Source organism: Oncorhynchus keta, chromosome 10 (assembly GCF_023373465.1).
Source record: "Oncorhynchus keta strain PuntledgeMale-10-30-2019 chromosome 10, Oket_V2, whole genome shotgun sequence".
Lineage (NCBI taxonomy): Eukaryota > Metazoa > Chordata > Actinopteri > Salmoniformes > Salmonidae > Oncorhynchus > Oncorhynchus keta.
The window spans coordinates 28,172,164-28,192,225 of record NC_068430.1 but is presented as its reverse complement, the minus strand read 5'-3'; the positions used below and the strand labels follow the sequence as shown (position 1 = coordinate 28,192,225).

The window sequence follows — 20,062 nt, the reverse complement described above, 5'->3', positions numbered from 1 at the left end:
GTCCCACAGTGGACAGAAGGCTCCCCCACTCTCTCCCTTCTGTCAACTCACCCCATTGTATTCTCTCAAGCCTGGGGGATGAGGTGTTGATGTTGTCAAATTTTGAGTTGTCTTTTAATAAACCCATTAACATCTCATCCCCCATGTGTGTTCCCTCTGTCCTCCAGAGCAGCAGCAGAGAGAACAGCAGAGAGAACAGCAGAGGGAGCAGCGTGTGCAGCAGAGAGAGGAGACCTGGAACACTGTGCCCATGACCAAGAACAGCAGGACCATTGACCCCACCAAGATCCCCAAGATCTCCAAGGTCAGCCCCAAAAACACCTGTAGATCTCAACTTTTGACTTCCTCTTTTGGATGGTTTACCATGGAGGTTCACTGGTGTTTAAGTGTATTCTATTTTAATTACAAAATGGCGTTGGACAATAGTATATGTTTGGTTCCTTCAAGTCTTTAGAAGTTGGATGACAACTCAAAATGTCAGGCTGACTTATGTTTAACCCATTAATGAAGATTTGTGTCCTCATTCGTCTGCAAGCACATGTCTTCCTGGACATGCTTGCATTCGTATTAGGTACATGGTCTTCCCAACTGCCATACAATGCCAACTAGAAGATGAAACACTACTGTGCTGTACTGTAGACATTACACCGCATCAGCTATTTTCTCACTTATAGGCATCCTGTAGTTCGTCATTAATACTTCTACAATATCATGTGGCACAAATCCCTGTCCTCATGATATTGTACTGGTTGTGAAATAATACATGTCCACCTGCTGGATAGTTGCGGTACAACCACACAAAGCCTTGCATACTGGTGCATGGCATCCCCTGCTGGAGGAAAGATGTTAGAACCCCAGACAGTCCTCTGTGTGCCAGTACCAATGATGTGTAAGGCAGCTCTCCATTCTCAGAGATTGTTAGTCATTATTGCATTGTAGGCCCAGATCACATGATATGAGTATTGGAAGGTGAACTGTTTGTCATCATCCTATCTAGCCTCAGATGGATGAGAAGATCCAACTGGGACCACGGGCCTCACTCAACTGGATGAAGGGCAGTAGTGGAGGGGCCAAAGCCAGTGACTCTGGTGAGGAAACATAACGTGTCTCACACACACATTGATGATCCAGTTGAATTAGCTGTAATTGTGTTCTGGTTGAAATGTAATGTCCGCTGTTTCATCTTGTCTCCCATCAGAATTATCCCGGTCTGGTGGTGGTGGCGCCAGTTTAAACCGGTATTCTGCACTCCAGTCCACTCCATCTCAACCCACCACCCCACCTGCACAAAACCCAGAGTATGACACTAGAAGAACCTTGGGCAGGTAATGATCACATTTTGAAACTTGTATAATGGATTTGGTCTCTGAACATCTTATTTTGAGGCAAAACATTTGTGTTGTGTGTGTTTTCTCCTCCCTCAGTCGAAGCAGTGCAGGGAAAGAGCGAAGCGAGAAGCCCTTGAGCTCAGCCCCGCCGCGGCTTGGTTCCTTCGTTCGAGGCGTCAGTGCCAAAGAGCTGCTGGCAAGCCCGGCCCTGAGTCCCGAGGAGCCCCACAGAGAGCTAGAGAGCATCAGGAGGCTCAGCGTCAGCGAGGACAAGACTGAGCCAGAGTGCAGCAGAGCCAGGGAGCCTGGTAAGGCAACAAAACCCAGTTCTAGAGACATACAATGACTAAACACACAGAGAGTCAGTGGACACACACACACTCTCTCTCTAGCAGGGGAGCGCTCTTGTAACATTGTTGTTTCCTCCTGCAGTGAAAGCAGAGCCTGTGGTTGCCCAGTCTCCAGACATACCAGCCCTCTCTGAGGAGGAGATGGAGAGGAAGTCCAAAGCTATCATTGACGAGTTCTTGCACATCAACGACTATAAGGTACAGTCATTTAAAGTGGAACTGACACCATTTGAACTGCTTTAAACACAGATAATCATCATATCGGTCTAAAATATCAAATGAGCAGTTTATGCTTCAAAACCAACTTTATAAGAGGTTATATTTGACTCAAAATTCCATTACATAGAGTAAGGCATTGTTGGCAGAATTAAATGGATGCTTAATACAATTCACCAATAAATCGCTAGGTAGTCTATTAAATTTAGCTATCAGGTTGTAAATCACAGCTAGTACATTTCTTTGCTGCCTCCATCCATTCAGGGGATGAACTGTTTCAGTTTTACTGACCTAATATTTTGAGAGAAAAAAGACAAAGTAAATTGATTGGGGAAACGCAACACAATCAATCTAGCTATGCAGTCCCGTTACATGGCTAAGACTATAGCTAGCTTTTCTATTTATACTGAACAAAAATATAAATGCAACATGTAAAGTGTTGGTTTCATGAGCTAAATTAAAAGATCCCTGAAATGGTAATGGCTGCTAACATTAGCCATCAAGCTAACGAAGTTAGTCCCAGATGAGTTTTCCAATGGAGCCATCTTTGTCTGGAGAAGTCATTTCCATTTTGGGGAAAAAAGCTAACTCTGCTCCATCATTCATTGAATCAGGTGGCTCATTCGTCACAAAACCGACTGAAACTACTTTAATTATTTTTTCATTGTCAAGATTAGCAAATTTAGGCAGGACATGCCAGCAAAAAACGTTGACACTACACATCCAAGTATATCTGACAAAATTATGAAAGACAAGAATTGTGTTCTTGGAAGTGTGAGTGGAAGAGGTGAAAAAATTGTCTATCAACAATGACAAGCCACCAGGTCTAACAAATTGGATGGATAATAGCGGATAATATTGCCACTCCTATTTGCCATATCTTCAATTGAAGCCTACAAGAAAGTGTGTGCCCTCCAGCCTGGAGGGAAGCAAAAGTAATTTCGCTACCTAGAAATAGTAAAGCACTCTTTACTGGCTCAAATAGCCAACCAATCAGCATGTTACCAACCCTTAGTAAAGTTTAGGGGAAAATGGTGTTTGACCAGAAACAATGCTATTTCAGCATGCTTATAGGGAAGGACACTCAACAAGCACAGCACTTACATTTCTCTCAGCCCATCAGTAATTTGTGTATGATAAAAATTGGAGGGGATTTGTTTTGTTAAACTTCAGTGCGGCTTTTGGCATTATCGATCATAATCTGGTGCTGTAAAAACTTGTGTTATGACTTTACACCCTCTGCTATATTGTGGATTACAAGTTAACTGTCGAATAAAACACAGAGGGTGTTCTTTAATGGAAGCCTCTCCAACATAATACAGATAAAATCAGGAATTTCTCAGGGCAACTGTCTAGGCCCCTTACTTTTTTCAATCTTTACTCACAACATGCCACTGGCTTTGAGTAAAGCCAGTGTGTCTATGTATGCGGATAACTCAACACTATACACGCCAGCTACTACGGCGACTGAAATGACTGCAACACTTAAAAGGGCTGCAGTTAGTTTCAGAATGGGTGGCAAGGAATAAGTTAGTCCTAAATATTTCAAAAACTAAAATAATTATATTTGAGAACACACATGATAACATATGCACACATGGATTTTGTGTTGTAGATATGTGGCAGTGGAGTTGGGACCTGAGGGCACACACTTAGTGTGTTGTGAAATATGTTATGAATGTATTGAAAAGTTTTTTAAATTATATAACTGCCTTAATTTTGCTGGACCTCAGGAAGTGTAGATGCTGCCTTTGCAGCAGCTAATTGGCATCCATAAAAATAAATGCACAAAAAAAAGTTTTTCTCTCAAGTTTGCTTGCACAAATTTGTTTACATCCCTGGTATTGAGCATTTCTCCTTTGCCAAGATAATCCAGCCACCTGACCAGTGTGGCATATCAAGAAGCTGATTAAACAGCATAATTATTACACAGATCCACCTTGTGCTGTGGACAATAAAAGGTCACTCTAACGTGCAGTTTTGTCACACAACACAATGCCACCGATGTTTAAATTTGAGGGAGCATGAATTTCCACCAAAGCTGTTGCCAGAGAATTGAATGTTAATTTCTCTACCATAAGCTACATCCAACGTCGTTTTAGAGAACTTGGCAGTATGTCTAACCAGCCTCACAACCGCAGACCACATGTAAACATGCCAGCCCAGGATCTCCACATCAGGCTTCTTCACTGCGGGATTGTCTGAGATGAACCTGTGGGTTTGCACAAACTCTCAGAAAGAGTGTGCAAAGCTGTCATCAAGGCAAAGGGGGGCTACTTTGAAGAATCTCAAATATAAAATTGATTTTGATTTTGTTTAACACTTTTGGTTACGACATGATTCCATATGTGATATTTCATAGTTTTGATGTCTTCAATGTTATTCTACAATGTAGAAGAAAAATAATAAAGAAACCCTGGAATGAGTAAGTGTGTACAAACGTTTTGACTGTTACTGTATGTGCTCGCTTGTCACAAAATAATTTTCTTTTGTCATTCTTCCCATTTGATGGTGCTTAATCTGTGCCCGGTCCTCTGATAATGCTGCATACTGTATGTGCATGCCTTTGTATTTTACTCTACAGGAAGTTTGTAACACCAATATGTGTGTTTGTATTCTCTGTAGGAGGCTGTGCAGTGTGTGAACGAGCTGGACCTGTCCTCTCAGCTCCATGTGTTTGTTCGTGTGGGGGTGGAGTCCACCCTGGAGCGCAGTCAGATCACACGGGACCACATGGGCCAGCTCCTCTTCCAGTTAGTGCAGCAGGGTACCCTGCCCAAGCCCCAGTTCTTCAAAGGGTCAGCCTGCCTACATATCCATCTGCTCTCATTCGAGCTGTCATCGAACAACTGTGCTGTATCTAAAATGGCTGTCTCCTCAGAATATCTGTGTTTCCTTCAGGTTTGCTGACACCCTTGAACTGGCGGACGACATGGCCATTGACATTCCCCATATCTGGCTGTATCTGGCCGAGCTGCTCAGCCCTGTGCTGAGAGACGGGGGCTTCTCTATGAGAGAGCTCTTTAGGTAACAATGCTACTCTACAGCACAACAATATTGTATTGTTATCTCCCTGTAAAGTTATGGGGATCAATGGGGGGTTATTATTGCATCAACAGATCTTATCTGATCAGATCACTCCACATGCAACCCACATTTATTCAGATCTCACAGTCTGCATGATGAGTAAAATGTACCCCATTCCGTTCCCTCTCAAGGATTGCTGATTGTTGCTATCGCAGTTCTTTCATTATGGAGTGTTGATGTTGGCTCTCACACCTCCATTCTCTGCTTTCTGTAAACTGTGATATGAAGGAAAACAGTTGGGCGGGATAGAACCGCTGGAGACATCTAATGCTTTTCTCTTTGTCCACAGTGAATTAAGCAAACCTTTACTTCCTGTTGGAAGAGCTGGGGTCTTATTTTCTGAAATACTGCACATACTATGCAAACAAATGGTAAGTTACATTGTGTGGGTTTTATTCCTCTAGTTATTTTTTTCCTGTAATATTCCTGAAAGAATGTTTTACCCCTTTAGCTCTTCTGACCTGAGAGGGAATTTCACACAGCATCTTGTTAATATAGCTGTCGGATATTTTTGTATGACTTTTGTCGGGGTGCAAGTGAGTATCAAGTCAGCAAACCCATTAACTATTGGATGCCAGGGTTCTGACGTGTTGTCCTGTCTGTCTCCCACACAGAGCCATAGGAAAGTAGGCACCTTGTGGAGAAAGGCGGACCTCAGCTGGAGTGACTTTCTGCCAGAGGAAGAGGACATCCAGGATTTCATCTCGCAGCAGGTTAGTGAGAGAGACTCATTGTATTACGGCATGGAGGCATCCCAACAAACGGTTTCACAGCAACCTAAACCTTCTCTCCTCTCCATCTCCCCTCCTCCTGTCAGAAGCTCCAGTTCACTGTGGTGGACTGCTCTAGCCCTGAGGCAGCCCTCTCTGCGACAGAATTGTCCCCCGAGGTGCTCAACCGGCAGCTGGAGAGACTCCTGCTGGAGGACATGGCCAGTGATGAGCAGATCTTTGACTGGGTAGAGGTATGAACTGTAACATTAAAAGCCCTCTACACAGCCCAGCACAGGCACATTTGGCTTTGTCATACACATATTGGATTATAAATACATAGTGTTGCATATTTCAAGTGAAGTGTCAGAGATCCAGGCACTGATGTCGTGCAGCTTTCCCATGTCTAACCGGAGCTTCTTTGTGCTCCTCTGTTGTCCGCCACATCCCAGGCAAATCTAGATGAATCTCAGATGAGCTCGTCTCCGTTCCTGAGAGCTCTGATGACTGCTGTGTGTAAGGCAGCGGTGAAAGGTAAGCTGTCATTCTTTTAGCGAGGGACAGTCCATTGTTTTGTATATATTATATAGCTAGAGCAGTTCACAATAATTTTCTCCATCTTTGTTTCTTGTGTAGATGAAAGCACTTCCTGTCGAGTGGACGTAGCCATCATACAGAGGAGATTGCCTGTATTACTCAAGTACCTTAACTCAGACACTGAGCGACAGCTTCAAGCACTTTATGCACTTCAGGCGCTGATCGTCACACTGGATCAGCCTCCTAGTAAGTAACATGCCTCCTAGAACGTTAAACCTGAAGATTCACTATAAAGATATGAGCACGGTTCTGTCTCCTGCCCTGCACAGAACCATTTTACATTTACTTTTTTATTCTTGACAAAACTAAAATGTTTTTTTGTCACATACACCAGATCAGTGCAGTAAATTGTTTGGTTTTACAGGGTCAGACATAATAGTACGGTGCCCCTGGATCAAATTGGGGTTAAGTGCCTTTTCTCAAGGGCCCATTGACAGATTTTTCACCTTGTCGGCTCAGGTATCTGAACCAGCAACCTTACTGTTATTGACCCTATGCTTTATATGTTAGGCTACCTGCCGCCCTGAAGACATCCTTTTATGGTTTTATTTCATGCAGACATTGCTATTATATAAAAATGTCTTCATGAACTTAACTATGAAAACAGACTCATTTAAAGCTAGAATCATTAGTTGCTACAATTTTTTTTAAACTTATAAATGAATGATATATACACCCATTTACCTAGTTGTATAAAAAATTATGAATAAAATAAAATGTTATTCTTGAATAATATATCTTATAAATCACTTATGAGCTTAGTTTAATTGTCATACCCCATCAGAACCTGAAATATGCTTGTTTTACTCCAATGTTTGTAAACAATGCAAATGTAACATGGTTAAATCTTTGAATTTAACCACTCAAATGTTGATATCATGGATGGATAGTCCTTGCATACATAGCTCTGTCTATGAATTTGAGTGGTTACATTTCTCCAGGCCCATCCCTCAGCTTTTTATCAAAACATAGGTGGGGAGCCACTTATCGTTTCAATTAAGGATTCTAGATTTAAGGGATTTGGTTATTATTTGTTATTATAGCCCTTTCCCCTCTGTCTCTCCAGACCTGCTCCGGATGTTCTTTGACTGTCTGTATGACGAGGACGTCATCTCGGAGGACGCTTTTTACAAGTGGGAGACCAGCAAGGACCCCGCGGAGCAGCTGGGCAAAGGTGTGGCTCTCAAGTCTGTAACCGCTTTCTTCACCTGGCTGAGGGAGGCCGAGGAAGAGTCGGAGGATAATTGACAAGGGAGCAGGTGACCGCTGCAAGCCTCCAGGACAAGAGGCCAGCTGTTGCTACATAGAATAACTGCATCCTCGTAGCAGAACAAACGGACAAACCTACAAAATGTGTGCGGGCAGAATGACATGTATACGGCTGGAATTTTTTCTGCGGAATGGTTCTGAGACATGCCGCCATTTTGAGTTTGAATTCTAACGGCGGAAGCACTAAATACCTGTATTATACATAGAAAATATTTTTGTTTTAAATTTTAACTTACTTTTCTTTTGTTACTTTTTAAGAAGAGACTTAAAGATACATAGGTTCCGGACTCTTTAATTTATTATTTTTTTAAGGACTGCAAATATGGACGTTTATTTAACATTTGCAGATGCTCACAATGAGAACATTGATGATGAATAGAAATAACAATATTAATTATAATAACAATAATAATTGTGAAATAAATAGCCTCCCTGGATTCCATGTTGTTTGGTTGAAAACAGGGTAAAAAGTTATTTTGGAATGTAGGGGAAGGCAGAGAGTGATTGCACAGGGACAACTGACGTCAATGGTTATCAGTGATTAATCACAGGAAGTGTTTCCTCTGATTTGGCTTGCTCTCTATGTGATATGTACGTAAACTTCCCAAGAGGCAGCGGTATGCATTCAAGAAGCAATGCAAGTCAGTCCACAAAAGAACATCACATGAACATAAATAAACAACAATGAACAATAGATGCATTCAAATGAAATAAGCAAAATGCAAGTTTAAAAAGCAAATGCCAGGGTTGCTGAACATGAAGCGCTTGTAATACTTCAGACCTACAGAGCAAATTAAAAGCTTGTAAATACATTAAAGACAAAAAAGGAATTTAAAAAACATAGCAAATGCAATCAATGGTGGTTATTTTGTTGAGTGGTGATGTTTGCACTACAAGAGTTTTTTTACTTGGTTTTAACATTGCTTGCAATGCAGTCTGAAGTTGAAAGTGAATTTTGTGTCAAGTGCCATCTCTAAAATGAGACTACAGTATAGGAATTGTAAAATATACATTACCAAAAGTATGTGAACAGCTGCTCGTCGAGCATCTCATTCTAAAATCACGGGCATTAATATGGAGTTGGGCCCCCCTTTGTTGCTATAACAGCCTCCACTCTTCTAAGAGGGAAGGCTTTCCACTAGATGTTGAGACATTGCTGTGGGGACTTGCTTCCATTCTGCAACAAGAGCATTAATGAGGCCAGTCACTGATGTTGGGTAATTAGACATGGCTTGCAGTCGACGTTCCAATTCATCCCAAAGGTGTTCGATGGGGTTGAGGTCCTTGACTGGCTCCGTGCAGGCCAGTCAAGTTCTTCCACACCGATCTCGACAAACCATTTTTGTATGGACCTCGCTTTGTGCACAAGGGCATTGTCATGCTGAAACAGGGAACAGCCTTCTCCAAACTGTATGCCACAAAGTTGGAAGCACAGAATCGCCTAGAATGTCATGGTGTGCTGTAGTGTTAAGATTTCCCTTCACTGAAACTAATGGGCCTAGCCTGAACCATGAAAAACAGCCCCATTAATCCTCCTCCACCAAACTTTACAGTTGGCATTCGGCAGGTAGCTTGTGTGTCCTACCACTTTGCGGCTGAGCCATTGTTGCTCCTAGACGTTTCCACTTCACAATAACAGCATTTACGGTTGATGAGCAGCTCTAGCAGGGCAGAAATTTGATGAACTGACTTGTTGGAAAGGTGGCGTCCTGTTACAGTGCCACGTTGAAGGTCACTAAGCTCTTCAGGAAGGGCGGTCTACTGCCAATGTTTTTCTATGGAGATTGCATGGCTGTGTACTCTTTTATACACCTGTCAGCAAATGGTGTGGCTGAAAAAGCAGAATCCACATACTTTTGTGTATATAAGCAACTATTGGCGGACCAATGAAGTTAACAAGAACAATTAGCATCTATTATTGAGCCTTTTCTAATAAGAGTTGCCAGTTTTCTCCATTCATGCACATTGGTTGAAAAGCAAATTAGCGACTAACTTTTCCTCAACCGTATCTTATTTTATAACCTGTATTAGTGTGGAAATATTGTAATAAACTAGCTGAGCACGATGTAAGATGGGGCATGATTGTGGTAGGACAAGTCATATCTTGCATAGCCTTATGTTTGCCAGCATTCCTATGTAATGCTCATGTGATCTCTAATTCCGGTGTAGTTACTGAACTGAAGTTACACTCCACTGTAATGGATGAGAGGAAACCTCTGCAGAGGGCATTCACATACAGTCTGCAGAAATGTAAGTCTGTGTCTACCATTGCCTTTGATCACATTTCAGATGATTTCTAACTTTGACAGTCTGGAAACCATTAATGGTATTTGAAATCTAGATTGGAGCTGACGGAGACCATTGGGGAAATGAAATATTCAAACAGCTTTCATAACAAATACTTAATGGATAGGATTTCATTGGTAGCTGCAGGTATGGGATGACCTAATCTTGAAGAGACTAGGGTTAACCCATAGAGATGGACTAGTGCCCAGAAGTCTGTTTTAGCATTGGCAGCGCCATTGAGGACTTTCACCATTGAAGTGGTCAACTGGGTGCTGATTTCCTATGGGTTAAGGAAGGATCACATAATTCCATCCAGGTCATAAAGTGTGATCAGCCAATGAATTATATTTATGAGCAAACATTGGCAGTAAATCGCCAACCATGGATTTAATATAATAATAATAATATATGCCATTTAGCAGACGCTTTTATCCAAAGCGACTTACAGTCATGTGTGCATACATTCTACGTATGGGTGGTCCCGGGAATCGAACCCACTACCCTGGCGTCACAAGCGCCATGCTCTACCAACTGAGCTACAGAAGGACCATTTATACGTGTTCAAACAACACATTCTAGGTGGCAGTATGCACCCTTTCAATTTGTTTACCAACTCAAAGTAGTAGATTAAAATTGACTACTTCAAAATGGAGAAGGCCTCAATGGCGCTGCCCATGCTCTCAGAAGCCATAATAGGACAGATATATAATGTTGCGTCCTTTAACTATCGGAGTTAACCTTATCCAGCTACAATCAAGTAGGCCAACACTGTAGTCCACAGTGACTTCTGCAGGACAAAGGTTGGCGCCTGGTTAGCGAGAACATATATCTGAACCAAAGAGATGTATAACTAACCCAATATAGTTAATCTGCGTATTTTACAGTGAGAGCATAGTGGGCCGAACAAGCCAGAAGGGGCAAAGTCAAGCACAAGCTAGCGATATAGTATTGGCGCGTTGTAGCATGTATTTCCGTTAGGGAATGCCTCTGAAGTGCACAAACTAATTCCCACCACCCGCCGCTGGACTTCCTCTCACTACCATATTTGGTGGTGAGAACGTTCTAAACGGATGCTTCAGCTTTATAGTCCCGGTGACGTGTCTGTGTCACCTAGTTCTGTTTGTGTCTGGATCTCTCAGGTCGGAATGCCGTAGCCATTTTAGAATGGCACGTCGCGTTGAACAACAAAGGATAGTCAGCCAATCAGTCTCCTTTTTTGTTCAACGCGATATTCTGCATGCCATTCCAAAATGGCTGCTGTGGCTTCTGTTGTAGTCATAAGGGCGTAAATCGCAGTTTTAATTAAAAACGAGCAGTATTTCAATCTTTAACTTATCATTTTAGATAATAGGATAATTAGGAGTACAGCAAAATCTTCCATCCCTGGTACGTTTTCCCAGCCATATCCCGCCCCTTCTACGTGCTGTCCACATTCTGGTAGCTATGCGTTTCGACCTGAAGGGTTCAGATGTATTTACTGGGTCGGAACAGTTCTGGCTACTGCCTGGTAAGCAAATCTGGGAGAAGATATTCCAGATAGAAATGCTGCAGTATTTTATTAGAATTTCTACTTTTCACATGTTCCAAATCATTATACAACATTGGCATTCAATGGGGTTGAGTAGAGCACTGCAAAAGCACTGTATTACATCCCAAATAAGTATTAATTGGGTGCGTTCCAGCGGGTAGGTTTACGATCCATGTTGTTGCATTTAGTCATACTAAACAGAATATTTGAGAACCACACCTGGAGACATGTATGTCTCAGGAAGCACCTGGTGCTTCGGTAAAGTTACGCATTCTATCTAGCAGGTACTGAAACGTATATAAATTGCTGCCTCGTTCAGTGAGTGACGAAGTCATCAAGTGGTTACATAGCATGGAATATCCCGACTTTACACAGGATGGAACGCAAGCAATGCAGTTTGAGGGGATCGACCAGAACGAGATGCTGCAGAGATTTTCTGACCTTGCGCACATTCAGATGAGTTGTTATTTGGGATGAATACACAGTGATTTGTAGGTTGTAATTCAGCACCGTGTGCCCTGCGACAATCCCTCATGCTCTAGTTGCATTCCAGGTTGTCAGAAGATTGCTATATATTGTGGTTCCCGAGATGTTACCTACTTCTTCCTTTATTTAACTAGGAAATTCAGTTAAGAACAAATTCTTATTTACAATGGCATTCTAGGAACAGTGGGTTAACTGCCTTGTTCAGGGGCAGAAAGACCTTGTCAGCTCGGGGATTCGATCTAGCAACCTTTCGGTTACTCGGCTACCTGCCGCCCCAGTACCTCTTTTGTGTGCGATTTAAAATGAACATTGGTTCAAGGACATGCATCTGGTGTAATAGAAGCAATAATTGGTACCATGATTGTCTTTGGGTAAAAAAATAGTATTTACACACAGATTTAACACATATTGCAATTTCCCCACTCACTATAGTGGGGGGTCCTGTTTTCTGCAAACAATGGCTACAGTGGCTTCAATGAGAGTGGGCAGTAATTCCCTGCTGATTTAAATAACAATTTTAGTGCTATTCGGGATCCTTGGGACAAAAGGCGTTAGTTATAATTATAAACTGGGGGTTTTGAGCCCTGATTGGCTGACAGCCATGGTATATCAGACCATATACCACGGTATGACAACTTGTTTTTACTGCTCGAATTCCATTGGTAAACAGTTTATAATGGCAATAAGGCACTTCTGGGGTTTGTGATATATAGCCAATATACCATAGTTAAGGGCTGTGTCCAGGCACTCGACGTTGATCATGCTAAGGAACAGCCCTTAGCCGTGGTATATTGGCCATATTCCACACCCCTCGTTCCTTATTGCTTAAATATCTTTGCCTTAACCACAGTTTCTAAACCCAGAGGCGCAACATCCTGGAACGCTTGCGAAACAAGCCGGCCAGGGTTTGGGGTTTCAGAAGTCCGAGTGCAGTGAAAAATCTAAAGGCACAACCTAGATTCGTCAATGTCTAATGTAGTTGAACATGTTTTTACTGCAACCTCGTGAAACTGACACGTTTCACTGATTTTTATAGTGAGATAGTAACTTTGACGGTGTGCACATGCGCAGTTCGGCACGAGATGACCCGTTGTGTTTCTTCCCTTGAGTTTAGCGAACCAACGTCGCCATGACCTCGCCTAATAATAAAGCGTTAGCATGCGTCATTCATTTCGAACCAACAAATGTGCTTACATGACCTTCACTTGAAATACAAGATAAAAGCGGCAATAGTACTGTTTGTCAATTTTGAAACGCCGTAGCCCGTATGCGCTTCCTCAAAATAGTCAGAATTAACGCAAAATAACTCCAATCTGTCATGGATTTTTGCCAAGGAGATCTAATAGTCTAAATTTGCACGAGGACGAGTCCTATCCTCAAATGACAATGGGCACTTCATGAAAGAATCCCTCTACTGTTGACCAATGCCTATTGAGTCTTCACATAGGAATGAACGGTGTCACGAGATGGATGGCTTTGTCCAGTCATTTAAACAGTCATTGACCCTAAACCCCTACCCTAACCCTTACAGTTTTGTAAATGTTAAATTCAATGGGGTGACGTCATAGTTGGACGTCCCAAGGATTCTACATAGCAAGAACCAACAAAGAACACACCCACGAGGTTGCTACGTGTACGTTCAAGGGGGAGGGGCACGTAAGTAACAAAAAAAAAAGAAGGAAAGGAGAGCGAAGCAATTTTATTTCAACATCTTTATAGAAAGTCTAAAGGTAAGAATATAAACAATTGTTCGTGGTTAGTCCCTGTAAAAAGCGTTCTACATTAGATATTTTGCAAAAATGCATGCGCCGTTTTCTTATTTACCAATGCAACTTCGGTGCATTTTACCATCAGCTCTATGCAGCGCCATTACGGTGTGGGGTGGCCTAAATCAATGGACAAAATGGCCATATTTGAATTTTTACTGGAAGACGTGCATCTTCACCGATATTAATTTTTGATAACTATTTACACGCCCCCACCATTCCAAAACACTATATAAAAGTGCACTCTGCTTGTGGTTTTATCGATTATTAACGATAATGTACTTTGCAAAGAGCAGTATCTTGCGTTTGATGAATGAGGCCATGATTGACGTTTCCTCGCACATTCAGAAGCAGTGGGTGACTCTGCATGATGTTACCATTGGGTGATGCTAAGTTGCTTTAGATCCAATAACAGTATTGTGATCGGTAATACATCATTTATATGTCAGTGCTGAGGAAATGTTTTAATTTATAATTTTGCGTCTCTATAGTCAACAGTTTGGAGTCATGCCTATACGTCGTGCAGCTGGGACTCCACCCCAGGAGACACCCCCCTTGGCTGCACCAGATGGAGGTGAGTTCAAGACCCTCGACATGAACAGGAACTATGCTTTGAGATTCAGATTGGTACCCAGCATTGACAGGCTATGAGTGAATAGTCACCCTTGACACGACCTGATTGGAATTCTGGTGAATCTAGGTCTTGCCCGCTATTAGTGGTTATTTTAGGAAAGTGTGGAATCAGATATTGTTCAGAGTTCTTGTTGTTGAGTGGCATGTAAATATTTTTACATCTACTTGCTGAATTGACATATTCACTCTGGTCTTCCTCCTTCCACATTTCTCTTCAGAGCCTGATGCCAGCTCTGAGGAATCTGCCTCTGTTGAGGAGGAGCAGGAGGTAGCACCCGCAGCCCCAGTAGCCAAGAAGGGGGAGGGTCAAGGAGAATGTGAGGGCACAGGTGAAGGAGACCCAAAACAGAATGGTGAGAAACCTGATGAATCGACTGGAAAGAAGACTGAGGAGAAGAAGACTGAGGGGGAAGAGGCTGAGAAGGAGTGAGTTGCTTGTGCTCAAACCCTGCAAAGGTTGCATTCATATCTATTTCGATAAATTTATAATTTCACATTTTGGTGCTTGCTGTGTTGTTGTTTGGCTGCAGAGAGAAAGATGGAGTGAAAGAGAAAGTCAAGAAGCCTATTAAAAGGACCATTCCTGCCTGGGCCACCATGTCTGCCAGCAAACGTGCAACGCTCACTAATAAGAGCACCTCCACCATGCAGCCGCCTAGGATGGACGACATCCTCATTGAGGCTATTGAGGTCTGTACACAACACTTATTACTAGGGATGCACAATATATCGGTGAACATATTGGAATAGGCCCATATTGGCTCAAAATGCCTACATCGGTATCGCATACCTATATAACGTAGGTACATGACGTAATGACGCCACATAAAATTTTGCGCTACACGTGCAACACAGCATTCCTAACCTAGCCCACAATGTCTGCTGTATGGCTCGAGCAGGCAACAAGCCAAGCAGTCGTTTGAAAGAGTAAGAACATTTCAACAAGACAACTCAAAGGCGAAATCCGTTAAAGCCAAGATAATGGGATTCATAGCCCTTGACAATCAACCGGTCTCTGTCATGGTGATGTTGGCTTTCGCCGACTGGTCGAGCACTGGTACACACTACCAAGTGCGCTATTTTTCAGATGTTGGCCTTCCGGAGTTACACAGTAATAGCATCACTGCTATGAGCTTCACAACATACATACTATGGAATGCCATTTGTGTCTTTGCCTGTCAAAAACGATACAGTAGCACTGTCAAAGCTGTACAGAAAAGTCTGCAAACACCGGCCACAAACAATGTGTTGAAAATACAGCGTTGGTAATAAAGCATTTGTTCAACCGCAACTTCTGGGGTAGCTAGCTTTAGCTTGGTACCTAGCTAGCACCAATACAATCAGTCTGAAAAAAATGACCAGTAGAAACTGCAGTCATATTCATTATTCTTAGCAATGATTTAGGAATCCTTGTAAGTATTAGCTAGGTAGCCACTTGTTGTTCACCTATTGAAATTGAACTTCAATTCATGAAACTAAAGAGCTAGCCAGCTACTTACCCTGTTGCCCAAAGCTAATGTTATAAGCAGCCAGCAAGCTTCATCTGGCTAGTGAGGCTCGACCGGACCGGGTTATGTTTTGTGGAGCTAGCCACAATAAGGATTAGGCACAACAGTGGAATTTGCAGTTTGCCTTCAAAATAAAAGTATGTCATTGACAGTGATACAAATGAATACAAATAGTAGAATTATGCTATACTTTTATTTTGAAGGATAACTGCAAAGTCCACTATTGTGGCTAATCCTTATTGTGGCTAGCTTCAAATAGATGGGTCCGACCACCATTAATCAAATAAGAACTGTCTTATAAGGTTATCGGTATCGGCCAAAAATGTCATCGGTGCATCACTACTTATTATGTTGTTATCCCTTACTCCCCACTAATGCTGCACCTGCAATTTATCATATTTCCTCTCTGCAGTCCTGCAAGGAGAAGACTGGGGCCTCAACCCATTCTGTCAGGAAGTACATTGTGAAGAAATACCCTAACCTGGAGTTGGACAAGAGGAAATTCCTTCTCAAGAAGGCTCTCAAGAGGCAGCTGGAGAAGGGCACCATAAAACAGGTGAGAAGTCCTTATCCCTGACCACAGCTAACAGTGGATTAACATGAATTGCACATTTTAGGTGGCAGCCTATCCTAGTGTTTGACCTGTGGGTTACATGTTGTGGTGTCCTATACCCTGTGCGTCTGGTACTTTATTGGCCTGCATACTCATGTTCCTTTACCTCCTATTCACTCTCACAGCTGAAGGGTAAAGGCCTTTCTGGAAGCTTTACCATTGGGAAGCAGCCCCCTAATAAATCCACTGCTAAAGGGGTAGGTATTTTCAGTCACCTATCTACAAACTTAAACAATAGCAATGTACCATTATATCCAATTTGTAAGTCGCTCTGGATAAGAGCGTCTGCTAAATGACTTAAATGTAAATGTAATGTGATTGTCCCATTTGGCTTTTAGCAGACATAATTTGAAATAAAATATACGGTTCATACCTATATAATGTAGGTACATGTGTCATTTAGCAGACACTTTTATCCAAAGCGACTCAGTCATGCTTGCATACATTTTCTGTATGGGTGGTCCCAGAAACCGAACCAACTATCCTGGCGTTGCAAGTGCCATGCTCTACCAACTGAGTTTGACTGTGATTCTGATGGTTTGGTGCTAGAAGCCGATGGCAGTAGCTCCTGGGTTGAAGGCAGAGACCCTTGGGGATGCTCTGCCCCTGATCATCACCCGGCTATGTGAGCCCAAAGAGGCGTCTTACATTCTGATCAAGAAATATGTAGAGCAGCACTTCCCTCAACTCAACGTGGAGCATCGGTAAATACCTTTTTATTGTCATATTTGATTGGGAATGGTTTCAATGATCGGGTCCTGTTATTCTCTGAGTACGTAAACGCATGCTAACTTGACGTTGTACCTGACATGGTAATGCAAACTTCTGCGCAACCCAAATCTACAGTATGTTTAATGCAGTCTGAAAATAAGGAACCCACTACCTTTTGAACTGTCCAAGGTTGTGTAGGTTAAAATAGGGTTCTCAATGCAGTCACCAATTCATTCCTAGGCCGGATATCCTAAAGAGTGGCCTGGTGAGAGCTGTGGACAAGGGTCAACTGGAGCAGATCACTGGAAAAGGTGCCTCTGGAACATTCCAGGTTAGTCTTGTACTAAAGGAATGCACAATTCAGTCTACTCCATAAAGGCCTTTGGTGTCTAGAATGTTAGATCTTTGCTCTGAGGTGTTTCTCTCAGACTCTCTCTTACCCCCTCACAGCTGAAGCGGGAAGGGGGCAAGTTCCTGCTTAAAGGTGGGCCCCTGGAGGACGCTATCATGACAGCCATCGTGGCCATGAACGAACCCAAGACTTGCAGTACCACCACACTCCGCAAATTCCTGTTAGAGACAAACAAGGACAGCATGGAGTACCGTGTGGGTAAGACCTGTTCCCTTACTCTCCAAACTGAACCACTGCTTTGACAATGTGTGAATACCTACCTGAAACTGCAGGAGCTCTCTCATTAGCTGGGTTGAATCAGAGATGTTAAGATTCTTTATTGACACTGGGCACTTCTCTTCCCTCAGTGAACAGCCTAAAGAGGACACTGCAGAAGTGTAAAATGATGGGCTGGATGGAGCAGATCACTGGGAATGGGCTAAATGGGACCTACCAGCTCTGCTACCCTTACCACCCCAGGTAGAACTCCACCCTAGGAAGATTACACTGCGAAGTTCATTGCTGACCTCTACATAATTGCACAAATGTGTGCTATACCAGGAGCAGTATTCTCTGTTTAGAAAGATGCTGACTACACTACTAATCATGTCACTTTTCATTCATGTTTACTGAACCTCTGCTGTACTGAATATTTCAACAGTCTGGTAGTAATAACAGAAATGCCTGCACTCTTGCAATACCTTTTATTTATTTTGGGGGGCTCAGATTAGAGATCAGATTGTTTTTTTTATTCCACAGCCCAGCCATTCTGTTCCCAGAAAAACAGAAAGTGAAAGAGCAGAAAATGGCAGAGAAGGCTAAACGCAGAAAGATGGTTGACTCGTCTGATGAGGACTCTGATGAGGAGGAAGAGGAGTCGTCTGAGGAGGATGAGGAGTCAGATGATGAACCCCCTCCTAAGAGGTGAGTCCAAGGTCAAATTGCTGAAATCCAATGAAAATAGTAGAGTTTCAAATGGTTCACTGCTAACAGTGTATTTGTTCAATACGATCTTTAGGAAAGCTGTGAAGCGGCCACCACCTAAAGCACGTCGCCCTCCCCCCAGCAAGAAGTCACAGCCGGCAAGTCAGTCAAGGGCTAAGGGCAAGAAAAGAGCTGCCCCTGCTAAGAGATCTGCACCCCCAGTCAAGAAACCAGCACCCCAAGCTAAGAAAGCAGCACCCCCAGCCAAGAAGCCTGCTCCCCCAGCGAGGAAACCAGTGCCACCAACAAACAAACCAGTGCCCCCGGTTAAGAAACCTGCAGCTGCCAGTAAAGCTGTAGCCTCAAAGAAGACGCCCCCACCAGCTACGGCGGCACCCACACCAGTGAAGAAAGCTGCTCCAGCGAGCAAGCCCAAAACGCCCATTGTCAAAAAGCTGACAAGCAGGGCATCAAAGCGCCCAGTGCCCAAAAAGTCACCACCTGCGAAGAAGGAAGCGGCCAAATCTGCAGTGAAGGCCAAGCCAGCAGCCCGCAAGTCCCTGAGGGAGCGGAAGTGAGCTCACCATTGACCAGCAGTGGAAGTTTAACTGTAGCTCTGAAGACTGCAGTGCTCTGCCTCTAGCCATGCTCTCTTTCGCATCATTGTTTTCTCCCTGTTTGTGGCTCTAGAATTCTTCTCTGTAGGATAGGGATGTGACAGTTATCAGTTCATGTCAATTTACTGTACTTTGAACTGTTACATTTCTGTGAACCCAACCTCTGAACACCATTGTGTAGAAAGTCCTCTTCAAAAACTGTAAAATTGCCTAGGTATTGAATTGTGAAATGTCACAATTTCCCTCACACACTTGTGTGTATATGCAGAGATCTAACAAAATCAAAGTGACTTGTCTTTTAATTTTAACATTTAATCCCAATCCACTTTCCCATGTTTTAGCTTGACACATTCCTTGTATAAAAATATAGAATTCTCTACATTTAATCTGGAGTAAATCTTCAAATCTTAAAGAATATTGAGATTTATGTAAGTGAATTTGAGAGCATGAGAATTTTTCATGTAATGAATTGTGTTATTTAAATTAAATTTCCTTGATCAGTTACAGGGCCCATGGTTAAAATAATTAATTTGATTGGAGACTGACATAAGGAAGCAATTTGTCATTGTTATATTCAGTACTACTGCATAGTATTAGGGGAATATTTTTTTAAAGTGCGTAACTAATGAAAGTTCATTTTATCATATAAAGCTAAAAATAAAATAAAAAAGATACAAAATCGTCTACATTCTGTGTATTAGTACAAGATTTGAAGAAACTTAATTTTGAAGGTGTGGCTCATGCATACCTTGCATGCGTGTACTCTGTTATGCTTTTTTCCAAGTCGTTATTAAAATGGCTATTTGTACTAAATTCCTTGTAATTCATTCTGTCATGGTCTTAAGGAAGGGTACAAACACCAAATACAGCATCTGCTGGTGGATCATAAGTTGGAGCAAAAGTATACAATGTCAATTTGATTAACTCAAAGTGCTGGATGTTTCAGTTGTGGGTTATTGAAATAGATATACCTAATTTTGCAATGTCACTTTGCAAATTAGGCCATATCCAGACCACTTATGAATAATTTTGGTGAATGAAG

At 42.4% G+C, this 20,062-nt stretch overlaps 2 protein-coding genes across 17 annotated transcripts in view; both read left to right on the top strand.

Annotated features, from left to right (window-relative positions):
- LOC118388472 (eukaryotic translation initiation factor 4 gamma 3-like) overlaps window positions 1–7,994 on the top strand; it is a 73,412-nt gene extending 65,418 nt beyond the window's left edge. For all 16 annotated transcript variants that reach the window (XM_052526797.1, XM_052526802.1, XM_035777589.2 and 13 more), the window contains 13 exons: window positions 168–304; window positions 998–1,088; window positions 1,199–1,325; window positions 1,425–1,636; window positions 1,761–1,876; window positions 4,520–4,692; window positions 4,796–4,921; window positions 5,271–5,352; window positions 5,596–5,694; window positions 5,799–5,945; window positions 6,144–6,225; window positions 6,328–6,474; window positions 7,355–7,994. In XM_052526797.1, the coding sequence (XP_052382757.1) occupies window positions 168–304; window positions 998–1,088; window positions 1,199–1,325; window positions 1,425–1,636; window positions 1,761–1,876; window positions 4,520–4,692; window positions 4,796–4,921; window positions 5,271–5,352; window positions 5,596–5,694; window positions 5,799–5,945; window positions 6,144–6,225; window positions 6,328–6,474; window positions 7,355–7,536 (1,721 nt within the window). In that variant the 3' untranslated portion in view covers window positions 7,537–7,994. The remainder of the gene's footprint in view (window positions 1–167; window positions 305–997; window positions 1,089–1,198; window positions 1,326–1,424; window positions 1,637–1,760; window positions 1,877–4,519; window positions 4,693–4,795; window positions 4,922–5,270; window positions 5,353–5,595; window positions 5,695–5,798; window positions 5,946–6,143; window positions 6,226–6,327; window positions 6,475–7,354) is intronic.
- Window positions 7,995–13,445: 5,451 nt separating this feature from the next.
- LOC118388471 (heterochromatin protein 1-binding protein 3-like) lies at window positions 13,446–19,833 on the top strand. Its single transcript, XM_035777578.2, has 12 exons — window positions 13,446–13,587; window positions 14,115–14,197; window positions 14,475–14,682; window positions 14,787–14,946; window positions 16,177–16,320; window positions 16,503–16,574; window positions 16,927–17,081; window positions 17,329–17,419; window positions 17,539–17,698; window positions 17,848–17,959; window positions 18,239–18,403; window positions 18,498–19,833. The coding sequence occupies exons 2-12, from the start codon at window positions 14,131–14,133 to the stop codon at window positions 18,979–18,981; spliced, it is 1,818 nt and encodes a 605-aa protein (XP_035633471.1). The 5' UTR covers window positions 13,446–13,587; window positions 14,115–14,130; the 3' UTR covers window positions 18,982–19,833.
- The last annotated feature ends 229 nt before the right edge of the window (window positions 19,834–20,062 follow it).

Bases quoted from the DNA above. Each gene is read 5' to 3' on its own strand.
- LOC118388471 (XM_035777578.2), top strand. From the start codon at position 14,131: ATGCCTATACGTCGTGCAGCTGGGACTCCACCCCAGGAGACACCCCCC. The intron at 14,683-14,786 runs GTGAGTTGCTTG...GTTTGGCTGCAG, and splicing joins GGGGAAGAGGCTGAGAAGGA to AGAGAAAGATGGAGTGAAAG. The intron at 17,082-17,328 runs GTAAATACCTTT...ATTCATTCCTAG, and splicing joins CAACTCAACGTGGAGCATCG to GCCGGATATCCTAAAGAGTG.